This window comes from Zeus faber (assembly GCF_960531495.2).
Source record: "Zeus faber genome assembly, chromosome: 1".
In the NCBI taxonomy this organism is placed as follows: domain Eukaryota; kingdom Metazoa; phylum Chordata; class Actinopteri; order Zeiformes; family Zeidae; genus Zeus; species Zeus faber.
Genome location: NC_137193.1, coordinates 49,048,223 through 49,062,069, shown reverse-complemented (window position 1 = coordinate 49,062,069; position 13,847 = coordinate 49,048,223). Strand labels below are relative to the sequence as shown.

At 39.7% G+C, this 13,847-nt stretch overlaps 1 protein-coding gene across 1 annotated transcript in view; it reads right to left on the bottom strand.

The window, feature by feature from the left end:
* Positions 1-13,847, bottom strand: part of negr1 (neuronal growth regulator 1) — a gene marked incomplete at both ends in the record, with an annotated part of 188,173 nt that overhangs the window by 120,552 nt on the left and 53,774 nt on the right. Inside the window, one exon of the mRNA XM_080005177.1 lies at positions 2,693-2,931. Within this exon, the coding sequence (XP_079861303.1) occupies positions 2,693-2,931 (239 nt within the window). The remainder of the gene's footprint in view (positions 1-2,692; positions 2,932-13,847) is intronic.

Here is a 13,847-nt window from a genome sequence, read left to right as displayed (position 1 = left end):
CACCAGTCACACAAAGGCACATAGGCACTGGTCTGACTGTGAGGTTTTATTTCAATAAGCTATATTACTATTATTATTTGTGTGTGAAAAATATTGTTTATACCTGTTCTGCACATAAAACAGCTAACGATAGTGCTTGTTTTATTTAGCCGTAGCATTGTATTTTTACCAAGCTGGTACTCCCACTACCCCTATTACTATCGAGCACAGTCTGAAACCAGTGTGTTTGTTTGTTTTTGTTCAGGATCAGCAAAAAACTTCTCCAATCCATTGCCCAGTAATGCAAAGAGCCTGGTGCATTACCACGCCAGAGGAGCAAATGTCCATGGAACAAACGTGAACATCGTCAATACTGAGGACATTAAAACAGTTGTGGCATTCTTAAGAAACTACAGTATGCAGAAGACCATGCCATTGTCTTGCCTGGCAGACACGCTGGTCACAGAGACCTGAGTGCGAAGCAGCTGTCAAAGAATATCACTCAAGCATCAGTGTGGCAACTCCACAAAGATGTTGTGGGAAAGCTTGGTATGTGTTAAAGTTATGTACAAGACTCCAAAGTGTAATAGATTATCGAAAGTGAAATACTTTACTAATGAAAAACGGTATTGTTGTGTGGATATGTATGCATACCCCTATTTAATCTAATCTCATACTCGAAAATTCTGTCTTTGCAGAGAGGCATGTTGTTTGTGTGCCCAGCTTCCAAAGGCCGAGTTAGTCATTGCTTCCCCATATAACAAGCGCCAAACCCTGGACAGATCTGCACTAGAGTGCCAGAGGAAAAAACTACCAGCTATGCCAAAGTGCCAACCTGCCAGACGAGGTGAAATCAGCAAAGCTGAAGAAACAACAGCAGCAGCATCTCAACCTTGATCAAAAGGAGCAGTCATTCTATCCAGAGATGAATGCTGCCTGTGCCAAGACCTGTGAGGACTTGCATCCAAACCTAGGCCTCTCCAGGCCTGCAAGTAGGAAGATCACAACGCTCTACAGTTTGGATTTTGCACAAAAGGTGAGAAAAATGTTATCCTATCACACCATTGATTTGGTTTAACACACTACTATATTCGGCATATTTTCAATGTATCTAATTGATGAACATGGTATTATTTCATGAAAATAGTGTGTCGGTAACAGTGGGAAATATTATAAATGTACTGTCTTCCTTCAAACTCATTACAGCTTTGATGCCCGGAGACCTGGTGTGGTTGTGGCCACAAAACACTGTGACGCAGAACCAGTCGAGTTCCAACTGCCGTACGGCGCTGATGTCCATCCCCCTATTGATGGTCTTCCTGTGCAAGCCCCACCCGGACTGGACAAGGCCAGGCAGAAATATATTTTTGAGAAGATCCGAGAACTCTGTTCTGATGAGGCACAAGATGTCACATGCCCTTCACCAAAGTCCACAGCACCTCAGAACAAGACTGTCCGATTTTAGATTCTACTCGAGCTGAGGTGGCTCTACCCTTTCACTTCAGCTCTGCTCCTCGCTCTGCCCGCTTCTCTCTAGAGTCTAGACTATTTACACCACATGTATACTGCACTTTACCTATGACGCATAGTATCTAGTATCTTTAGTTGTACTTTATCATGATTAGTTTATTCTTTTATACTCTATACACTTTAAACTAACAATTTAATTAATTAATTTTATTTTGTTTAGATTGTTTAAGTGATCCCTTGCTCATTTCTCCATCGTGCTGTAACATCTGTACCTGTTTCCTACTGTGATTACATTATTTCCCATGATTAGCAGTTAGTTCATTAGTCTACCTTGATTACCATAAATAATGTTTTGCACCTTGCTGCTTGACATTTTTTATACTCTACACACTTCACACGTTTTAATGTAATTTTATTTAAACTTGTTTTGTTTTAGTGATTTTATCTTATGTTATACTGTTATATTCATATAATATATAATGGTTTTTTATTCTCATATATCACAAATAATTAATATCCTATGTCTGTCATTAATACATCACAATTGTGCTGGTTTTTGGGATTAAGCAACATCTTTGCCTACTATGTGTATCGTTGTAAAAACCTTAATATACATTTTGACCTAATACATTAGACTTAGGCTTTTAATATAAGATATACTAGCCCACTGACAGATAATGACAGGAAGTAGTGGGGGAGTGGTTAAGGGTGGAGTTAACCAGCAATTGTTCGCACCGATTACCTGCCTCTGAAGTAGGAAAAAACTTCAGGATCTTTGTGAGGCCTTTTCTCTGCTAGAGGAGTTTAGGTGTACCAACATTCAAATAAGCATATCTTCTTCAAATATTTTCACATTTCAATATATGACACATCGTTTGAAAGCTTACGACCCGCACTTTCATAAAGTGTTAAAACTGAAAATGAAACTTAAACTTCTTGGGAAGCAAAACACCAGACTCATTTTTGCATTTGACTTTAATTTAGTCTGTAGTTACTCACGACTCCACAGTCATTGAAAAGATTTGTTCACTATGAATGAATCATTTGCAATTTTGCATCACTCAATATTAGTGGGCCATAATAATATGAACAGTTCTAGAAGCTCCTGATGTTTTTAGTGGTTCAAAGGATTGTGGTGTGGTTCTGTGGGATTCATTCATTGTAAAAAGTGTGCAGTGGCAGAAACACAATTTGGGAAATACTGTCATGCATCAGTGAGAAGACATGGAAGGACAGTACACACCTTTGACGATGAGGTTTAGGAGCTTTGGCCGGATGTTGCGTTCGCTCTGGATGGAGCAGGTGTACTGGCCGTCGTCGCTGATGTCCACCTTCTGGATCTGGAGACTGTACTCATGCTGGTCCCCCATGCTGGACACGATGGACACCCTAGGGTCCACCGACCACTTGTCGTTCCCCGCAAAGATGATGCTGGAGCGGTTCAGCCAGGCTCCTTTCGAGATCCCGTCCAGCAGGTAGCACCTGCAATAATGTAAAAAAAAAGTGATTTATCAGACCAGGCCACTTTCTTCCATTGCTCCATGGTCCAATTCTGAAGCTCACGTTCCCATTGTAGGCGCTTCCCATGGTGGAGAGGGGTCAGCATGCGCACTCTGACCGGTCTACGGCTACGCAGCCCCATACGCAGCACACTGCGATGCACTGGAATGTTCTGAAACCTTTCTATCATAGCAGCTGAACTTTTTCAGCAATTTGTGCTGTAGTAGCTCTTCTGTGGGATTGGACCTGACGGGCTAGCCTTTGCTCCCCACGTGCATCAATGTACCTTGGGCGCATATGACGGTGTCGCTGGTTCACCGGTGTCCTTCCTGGGATCACTTTTGGTAGGCACTAACCACTGCATACCAGGAACACCACACAGCCAGATCAGACCCAGTCATCTAGCCATCACAATTTGGTCCTTCACAAAAGTGCTCAGATTCTTACGCTTGCCCATTTCTGATCCATTGCATACATTTCGAAATTTGCCATTTTTGTTTTTTCACATTAAAAAAACCCCAGTAGAAATGGAGCTTAAAAAAAAGTAATCGCTTGTGGAAATCAAACAAATATTTTGGAAGCTGTGAGGTTTCGGAAACAGAAGTTCTGAGAATCAGCCTTTAGTGTTTAGTGCAAATGTCCATTTGCATTCTGGGAATTGTTGTTTTCTGGGAGCACCCTGGTCAACTGCCTCCCACTGCCATAATTGCCACCCTCTTCTCAAATTTGTTTTAATTGGTGTTAATTTGTTGCTGTTTCTTTAAACGTTGTTTACAGAAGTGAGCTCAGCCCTTCTTCTCCATGTCCTCTAAGCCAGCGTCAGCGCAGCAGTTTTTTTTATCACATGAACAAGACCCAGTGCTGTCCAGGTTAATTTATAACCAAATTTTTATCAAATCGGTTTCCCATTTCCCATAAGATCGACGTTTGCGCTGTTTTGAGTTTAGCAAGTTGGTGAGCGACTTTTTTTTCCCTGGGAAGTTCTGGTGAATCAAGTAGCCCCGACCTTTTAATATTTATCTATAACAAAATCGAACTCAGTTTTGAAAATAAGCTGAGAACTTGAAAAGAACCTGAGGAACATAAATCTGCTATAACCCCATTTCGGACGAAAATGTGACCTTCCGCTGTTTTGTGTGGGCTAAAAGTGGGCTGCCCCGAAATGCATGTGGTGGGTCACATTTTTCCTGTTTCCAACAAAACAACTTCAACAACTGACTGCCTTGGTGCCATTGGAACAAGATGAGCAATGTTATTCACTTCCCTGCTCAGTGGTTTTAATGTTGTGGCTGATCGGTGTATATACATACATTATATTATTTCAAATATGAATTCTACAAGCAAATTTGACAGTGTGAAATTCACTGCAATGCAATTGATTGCTCTCTTGGCAGTTGGTTCAATTAGTGCTGTGAAATAATATATTACTTGCTATTAAAATATAACCATCATCTATAACCATCAAGTATAACATTCATTTGGTTAAAAATCTGTTAATATATGATGTCATGGATACATTTCCCTTTGAGTGAAATTAATAATAAAAAACAAGCAAATGCTTGTTTTTATTACATGCTGTAATAAAAAATGATACAATAATGAAATATGAATATTACTAATTTGTATTCTAATATCCATAACTAGATAACAGTCTTTTGCAAGAACTAAAAAAAGAAAAAAAATGATATTATCTGAATGAGAGGGATTAATCTGCCATGAACCCAGATGTTAAATATTCCATTTGAAAGCTTTACAGCTTCATGATCTCATCTCATCTCATTCATGATCTTGACACCTATGAGATAAACAGATAATGTCAAATAATTTACAACTGTTACACCCTATCAAATCTGTTATCCAACTTTACAGTGGAATCGTATCATATGCATCAAGATATTGACAAAGATACTGTATATACATATATACTCTATACATAGAGTAGAGGTCAAGCACAGGTTAAGTGGAGTAGAGTTAGTGTAGAGGTTAAGTGGAGTAGAGGTAGAGTAGAGGTTAAGTAGAGTAGCTGTAGAGTAGAGGTAGAGTAGCATAGAGGTAGAGTTGATGTAAAGGAGTAGAGTGGAGGTAAGTACAGCTAGAGTTGAGTAGAATAGAGGTCGAGTAAAGGGAGAGTAGAATAGAGGTATACGGAAGAGGAGAGTGAAGCTAAGTAGAGGTAGGAGTAGGAGTAGGAGTAGAATTAGAGTAGAGGTAATAAAGGGTAGAGAAGAGGTAGAGGGAACTAGAGTATAGGTAGAGTATAGGTCAAGTAAAGTAGAGGTTAAATAGAGTGGAGGTTAGTTATGATACGTATCACGATACAGAGGTTACGATTTAATATATTTCGATATACTGCATCGCGATACTGTAAGCAAGGTGAAAATTGTCATATTATAAAGAACACACCGCCATGTGCATAAAATCTAAGTAAAAGTTAACTTTTTTCTACAATCAGGGATCTGCATTTATATGAAACACATCGAACATCATAGCACTACTATTTGTTCAATCTGAGAAAAGGGAATAATATTTGCCTATATCAGTAAAGCATTTTTTTTTTTTAAGTACAAATTAAGAATAGAAAAAACATAGCTTGTTGTAGTGTAAGGGTACACGTATTCTTACCAAACCGTTTTGGTACAGGACTTTGGGAACGGTGCTGATGTGTATTGAATGCAAATCAGGCTTGTTTTGCGGGCAGAACATACTTCATATCCGAGTTCCCACACGAAAATGTTTAAGTGGTGCACCGGAAGTTCGTTTAGTCTGCGCCTCGCACTTTGAGCGCACTAAACACACAGCTTAGTTTAGCTAGCCCAGCCAAGCCTCTGGCTAGCGAACGTCATGACCAATGCAGAAGAGAAGCCAGAGCCTGTAGACCCTCCCTTAGCATTAAAGTCTCCTGTTGGGAAACACTTTGGTTTCCCAGTAAAATATAACAACGGACAAAGACAAGTGGATAAGATGAAAGCAGTGTGCACATCGGGTATGTTTCTGGCAACACGTCAAACATGATAACTCATTTGATTAGTCGAGGGTTTAAACACAACACAAAATGGACCACTGGCACAAATCGAAAATAGAGTAGAGGTTAAATAGAGTGGAGGTAGAGTAGAGTACAGGCAGAGTAGAGGTTTAATAGAGTAGGGTAAAGTAGAGGTTAAATAAAGTGGAATAGAGTAGAGGTTAAATAGAGAAGGGGTAGAGTAGAGGTTAAATAGAGTAGAGTAGAGTAGAGGTTAAATACAGTAGAGTAGAGTAGAGGTTAAATAGAGTGGAGTAGAGTAGAGGTTGAATAGAGTGGAGTAGAGTAGAGGTTGAATAGAGCGGAGGTAGAGAAGCGGTTAAATAGCGTGGCTGTACAGTAGCAGTTAAATAGAGGGGTAGAGTAGCGGTTAAATAGAGCAGGGTTAGAGTAGCTGTTCAATAGAGTGGAGTAGAGTAGAGATTAAATAGAGGGGGGTAGAGTATAAGTTAACCAGAGTGGAGGTAGAGTAAAGGTCAAACTGAGTGAACGGATTTTACAATAGATGGAAGCATGCTGTGAGCAACACAAATCCATTGTTGGGTGTGTCATGATTCCGATTCAAAATCAAAAATCGATCGAAATGAGCTTTGGATTTCGAACTTCGAAATCACAATCAGGTTCACGATTCTCCCTGTATTTTTGTGGGTAATATTGTCCAACATGGTCGCCATATCGGGGCGGTCAAGATCCGCATTTAAACAAATGCAGTGTGTGCTGGGGGGTTTCGTCTACGGCTCACCCGGTCCCGACTTTAATGAAGTTTGTTTCGGAGTTGTGCGAGCCACGGTCGGCTCTGGAAGGTCCGCTGCACCGCATGCCTCAACGTACACTGCACCCGCCCACCTGGCACAAGGGCTGCAGGACCAAAATTCCAATAGAATCCCAATATTAACAGTTTGTTGCTCATTAGAGAGAAATATTCCCGGTAACCCGTGTGCGAAGTCCACATCGGCGAAGATGCACGAGCGCACTGAGCTTTTCCCTCTCCTCCGGCCTTTCACTGTGTGTACAAGGGAGAGTGCGCCTTTGACAAGAATGTCCAGTAATTCCACTGATGTGGCAATAACAACAGGAAAATAAAACAAGCATCACCGATGGAATGTCCTCTAGTGCAGACATTACCAATCACTGGCGCGCAGACTTTGCCAGGCCTTGGGGCATTGCCACCAGACTGTGAGAACACAGACAGGATTTTTTCAGGATTGATAACGCGATCTGCTCCACAGCAGAGCGGCAGCAAGAAACAGAGTAAAATAGCATCCGTGTTCTGAGCTTATTTTGGTGAATAACTTCAAATTATTGCAACAAGAAACGTATTATTTATTATCCTAAAGTCTAGTTGTTCTTGACTGTTTCGCTGTGTTGTTTAAATATTCTCATAATTTTGTTATTATTTATAATTGTTAATATTCAAATAAAAGTGACTTATTGAGAAACAAGTGTTTTTCTTTACAAATCAAGACTTGATAGTCTTGATAGCCGTCAGTGCTGAAAACAAACGTTTCAATTGAAAGTCAAATCTAATTGTGGATTTGGAGAATCGTGACACCCCTATCCATTGCAAAGTTGAACTTTGACAGGAGCGTAGCTGCTACCAAAGACACTGGGTCCACTTTCCGACACCAGCGTCACTGAGTGATGGTGTTAAAGTTAAATTGCCGTTGACAGTGTACATCAAACAAATGGGCTGGACCCTGTGAATTGCGGCCTGCAGCTATATTTATTATTATTATTATTATCTTTGTTGTGAGATGCAGCTACAGTGAATCCTAAGACACGCCTGCTTTTCTCCACCTAATTTATGTTTTTGTCAGAATAAACTAAAGTTTAAACTTCAGGACTTGCATATGTAAACGCACTGTCCAAATCGTCCCTAGTGGTAATAGGCCCAGTGGTGCAGGTAGACTACGCCTTCAGGCAGAATGCCCTTGTGGTAGCCTCCATCCCACAAAGGTAAGTTAAGGTAAGTTTCATTTAAAGTTAAGAGTTAGGAGTTAAATATATATTTAATACAACACTAACAATAAATACTATTATATAATTATAGAACCCAGAATCACAATTGTGGCGCCTGCCCCTTGCGGTCGCCTGCTCGAGCACGTGTCAATTACACACATTTTAGTATTTTGACAGCTTATTGTGCGTAATGTGCGGGTGCGTCGCAATGACATTTCACTGCATATATGTATGAATGTATGTATATGTATGTGACAAATAAACCTCTTGAATCTTGAATGAAAGCTAGCATTAGCACATTTCCTGTTTCATCCCCACAATGACCGATGAAGCCACAAAACTCCACAGAGATTGAAATGGCAGGCGTGAAAACAAATAAAATAAGGCGTCAATCTGCTGCTTTAGCCGTTGTCAACGTGCCACCCGTGGCGCCGGCAGCAGCGGTACAGGCACCGAGGAGACCAGATTGGCACGAAGCACAAAGCCCCTGTCCTACGCCAACAACATGTCCATCAAAAACGGCTTGTTGGGGACAATGCCTCAGTCCAGCCTGGTTTTCACTACGTAGCAGGGAGGCACTGCCCTGGAGGTACTGTCACAAAAACACCCGATACGATAACAATGGACAATGAATAGTTATGAGAATAGTACGACGGAGTAGCTTCGGTTCTGAGGTAAAGTCCACATTCACCCACTGACCAAGTCTCTGGGGGAGACGAAAACTTTTTTCTGCCTTTGCTGCATGATGGCTGCCATTTTCATGATGGGGCGGAACTTGATGATGAAGTTTGAATTTGTAAACTGATGATCAACGTTTCAGGCAACTTCGCAAAAAAATAAATGCCACTCAAAAATGCATAATACATCTGAAACTCGTAACTAGTGTTGAAAAGCTTGTCTCTTTTTGGAGATTCAGCTCTTTACGAGTGACTACAAAAGATTTGTTAAATTTCACTGACTCTTCGTTTGCTTTATTCAGTCGGTATAACAGGAGCAGAAGAGTTTGTTCGGCTCTGATTTGTGAACGGAATGCTCACAAGAATCATTTAATTGTGTCAAAATGAATTATTTTGGTGGAATGAGAAGTGTAAATCAGTTCACATTTAATACAAATTGAGCCGAATTCCCTCACCTTTTTTTCCGCAATAATATAATCCTCTGTAATTATTTTCAACTTGTGACTCAAAGCCCTCGGCTCTTTTCGGTCGTGAATCAGTCATTTAAAAGATTTGTTTGCAACGAACTAACCGTTTCGAGTCTTTCATTGGAGTGCTCGCTCCGTTCACGACACCCTATGATTTAATAAATTATTAATGCCTATTGTTCGGTTACATTTATTTTTCTTAAAAAAACAACAACCAATCTGTACCACATTATTACAATTCAATCCCAAACATAATTTGAATTCACTTAATTTGTAGAATGTACCGACCAGGGAATGTCAAACTGTTATTTCCGTTCCCTTCAATTTTCCCCTTAAATTGTACCTTTTTCCTTTCTCCTTTCAAAAAAATCTAAAGCGAGCATCAGATGAAGTAAGGAATGCCCCATTAGAAGCTGTGCTGCAATAATGACCGATTACGAAGCCTGTTCCTTTCATATTTATTTATTTCTATATTCTGCTGCCTTCCCTCTCTCCTTCGCCGCCTCCAAGCGGAGCTGCTCGGTCCTTCCCTCCTGCAGGGGAGGACCGAGCAGGGGACAGCGGCTTCCCACAGCTCTGACAAAGTGAAGTCAATTATTTCATGGCTTTTACAAGTGAAAATGTGCATTAAATTACACTCGTATTCATCCCTGCCTCTGACTAGCGATTGCAGGAAAGCCAGGCTCATTGGGAGGCTCTTTTTATTTTGTGTATTTTTGATCCAATAAAGAAAAAGGGGGTGAAAAAAAATATCCCCCATGATAATAACATACAAAAAAGTCAGCGATCGGGTGGTGTATAAAACACCTTTCATCAATAGCAGATGATAAAATTCAGCTCTAATTAAGGCACAGCACTTCTTAAGAGCAGCAGATTGTAATCCGTTTAGCCAAATTCCGGCTCTCTGATTGCATGCCATCATTAACACTGGGGCATCGCTCTAACCCAGATTTTTTGCTTTTCCCCAAAAAATGTTTTCAGACAACACTTTGCTGGAACCTACAAGTTATTTTACTTGTTTATGAAGCTTTAAATGACCGTGCTCCTCCCGAGGTCAGAGATTTTCTTTTATTTTATGTTCCAGCCAGGTCCTCAGCAACTTTTCTTTTAAATGTTCCATGTGTGTCCCATAAAAGAATTGGTGTGAGTGGCTTCTGTTTTTATGCCCCTAAACTGTGGAACTCACTGCCCCTGGATATTAGAACGGCACGGTCTCTCTGTAATTTTAACGGGGAATTAAAGACCGATCTTTTTAATCTGGCTTTTAACCTGGAGTAATTTTATAGTATTTTGTTTTAAACTTCTAATGTTCTATTTTTCGTTACATTATTTTTATCCCTTGTGTTTATTTTATTCTATTGACTTCTATTAATTGATTTTTAATATCTTATTGTTTTATTGTTGTAAACTGTCTGTGTTGTTTTAATTTTGCTATGGGAAGCACTGTGAGCTGTACGTTTGCATGAAATAAAGTTGAGTTGAGTTGAGTTTAATATTCTACCTGGCACCTGGCCTTCCTCTCACACATGCACGTTATTTCAGAATCAGAGCCAGAATCAGAATCAGTTTATTCAGCTAAGTACAAGGAATTTGTTGCGTTTCTCTCCAGGCAATTAGCATGAAAAAAAAGTTCAACAGTCTTAAAAATACTAGACAAAATAAAAATAGCCACATATGCACAAATAGCCAACACATACAGAATATAAATAACCAATGATGTAAAAATATACAGATTATAAAAAGTGTGATTCTATACACAGTATAAATTATGTTTTTACTCAATGAGTCTAGGATGTTATGACAGTGTTATTTTAATATATTGCATACCGGAATTTCTTTCTGATAAATCAAATCACATTATTATTATTATTATTATTATTATTATTATTACATTTTTTATTACAGAGGAACTTAGCAGCCTCCTTGCTGGGTTACGGTGTAGATGTTATATAATGTATATTGTGCCTCACGCGCTAGAGAGGGTTGTCTCGTAATCTGAGGATTGCCAGCTCGATCCCCGGCTCCTCCTGGTAGTGTGCTGATGTGTCCTTGAGCAAGACACTTAACCCCCTAACTGCTCCCTGGGCGCCGCTATATGGCAGCCCACTGCTCCCAGATACGTCAGTTACTAGGATGGTAAAATGCAGAGAAATGCATATTGTTGCCTCAGTACTTGTACTATGTGCGATGACAATAAGTTGAATCTAAACTAATCAATAAAAGCATGTGTAACAAAACACTCACGACATTCAACATTAGTCATGCATCCATGGATTTCTGTCCTCAATCTTACAACCTAAAAATATTAGCAAACATTAGTCTTTTTGCGTTTTAGTTTTGTTTTTTTTGTTGTTTGTTGAGTGGAATACAGAAGAGAGGCACTGCAAGCCAGAAGGGGTCACAACCAGTCGTCACGGCCTCATCAAAAAAGACTTTAGTACTTTTGACGGTAAAATGAAATTGCAAAGTTTTTTTGGGATAGAAACTCAAAATTGAATTTTCCATTCAACGCAACACAATGCTCAGAGGCTAGCACCTCCGTTTCAATGCGGCTGAATGGAATTGACAAGGGCGCAATTTGTCTGCGCCCTTACCAGTGACACAAAGGAATTAAATGAGCTATTCAATTTGATTGGCTATTGGGAGATTTACCAGTCGAAAACAGTTTTTGTCTCAGTTTGATTGATGAAGTGTTCTCGTGTTCCTTTCCTCCCCTAAAAACTGTGATGCTCCGTGTTGTGGACAAGCGGAAGTCTCCATCTACTAATAAAATAAGAAAAAAATGCTCAAAAACCCACAAGTAAACTCATGCTGTAGAAAGAGACAAGAGTAGTAAACGGCAATTAAACACCATTAATCTCAGTTCCTTCAAACAGCATAGTATGATCTCATGCTACTTTGTTAGCTTAGCCTAGTTAGCTTCCATTGTGTCACAACATTCCACATTCTGTGGTCAACTGGGAGTTTTACGCACAACTGAGGAAGAAGAACACTGTGTTTGGAAGAATATACAGTAAATGAATAGTGCTGAAAGGCTTTCATTGCCAAGTCGGCGACAGTTGTTGTGCGCCCCATTATTCCAACTTCACACATAGAAATAGAGATAGATATTTATAGCTGAACTGGGTAGCATACGCTACCTGCACTCCACCTTCCTTCAATTTGCTGCCCTCAACACCACTCGACCCTTCCATGAATTTCCAGGTGAGAAAATTGCATTTCACCCCGGAAGGATACAGGATGCAGGGTGGAAAATGGAGCGAGTGGCGGCGAAGGGTGGAAAATGTGCTGTCGTCATGCCAACTGCATTTATTTTTGTATTTCACTTTGAGCATTAAATCTCTTTTGGGAATATTTGATGCCTTTTTTTTTTATTATTTACTATTTATTTTTATTATTTTCATAATGTATTATTATTTACTTCTTTTATCAGTCATTATTATATATATATATATATATTTTTTCCTTTTTCTTATTCATTAACATGCACTGGAAATGGACTGAAAACATAGAAGGACCCCAAGGTGAAATTGGATAACCGCAGTATATAGAAAAATAAAACTTTCTAGAAAACTAGAAAACAAAATAAATCTTTTCAGAAATTATGGTATTTTTTTCTACAGTATATATAACACAAAATACCTTAAATGGTATAGGTATATTTATAGACTTGATATTATCCTGAGTGCATCACATGATATGAATGATGTATTATTATGTACACAGATACCGAGTTTAATAGCATTTTCGATAAAGTGTAAAAGCACTGTGTGATAGCGGAAAGTAAAAACAAACAGAATGCCCCTTTAAGACCACCTCTTTAGTAATTATCATAACAGTTTCCATCATCTCCCAAACCTATATACCTTTGATAAAGTGCTTTCATAATTGTATTTTGTATATATATATATATATAAATATTTGTAGAAAAAATAGGGGAAACGGTATAGGCCAATAGACCCCGCCCAAATTCTACTTCGACCATTTGTGCTGATATCCTTGTTCTATACAAGTGCTCTCCATGGTCGTGATAAATGCCATGTCACTGGCAGTGGCCATCCTTCCCCCTAAGCAGAGGTGGTTATAGTGTTTGATGGCTGTGTGTGTTTGTGTTTGTGTGTGTGTGTGTGTGTGTGTGTGTGTGTGTGTGTGTGTGTGTGTGTGTGTGTGCGTGCGTGCGTGCGTGCGTGTTAAAGAATGAGGACATGCTGGTGTGCAGCGACGGTACAGGGCACCAGGCTCTTAATCCCCACAGTAATCCTGTGGACGGCAGGCAATGAGACACATCTGAAGCCTTGCAGCGGCAATCCACACAGACCCAGCGCCGACACAAGAGAAAAGGGTTAAAACATTTAAATAAAAAAACAATGATTACATAAATGCATATCTCGTGGCAATTAAAGATTCTTTAAAGTGTCACTTGAAGTTATGGACTTGAAAGTGTAAAGAGACGTCCTCGGCTTGTTTACCTTAATTAGCTCAGTTTTGGATCAAAGCGTTGTTCAGAGTCGAGCGGATTCATAGGAATCCAGCACTGCTTGCCCTAACTTGCTTTAAAAGGGGGAAAGGAATGGCATATACCAGTGTTTCACAACCTTTTTGGTGCTACGACACACGTTTTACAGTGATATAATCCCACATCAGTATACCACTATCCTGTACATCACTAAATACGACGATTCGTTCGTAGAGAACAAATCATAACTGACTCAGGAGTCTGGAGTCAGTCAGGCAAAAAAGTTAGGGTGAGTGAGTGAAGTCCAAGGCAAAAAG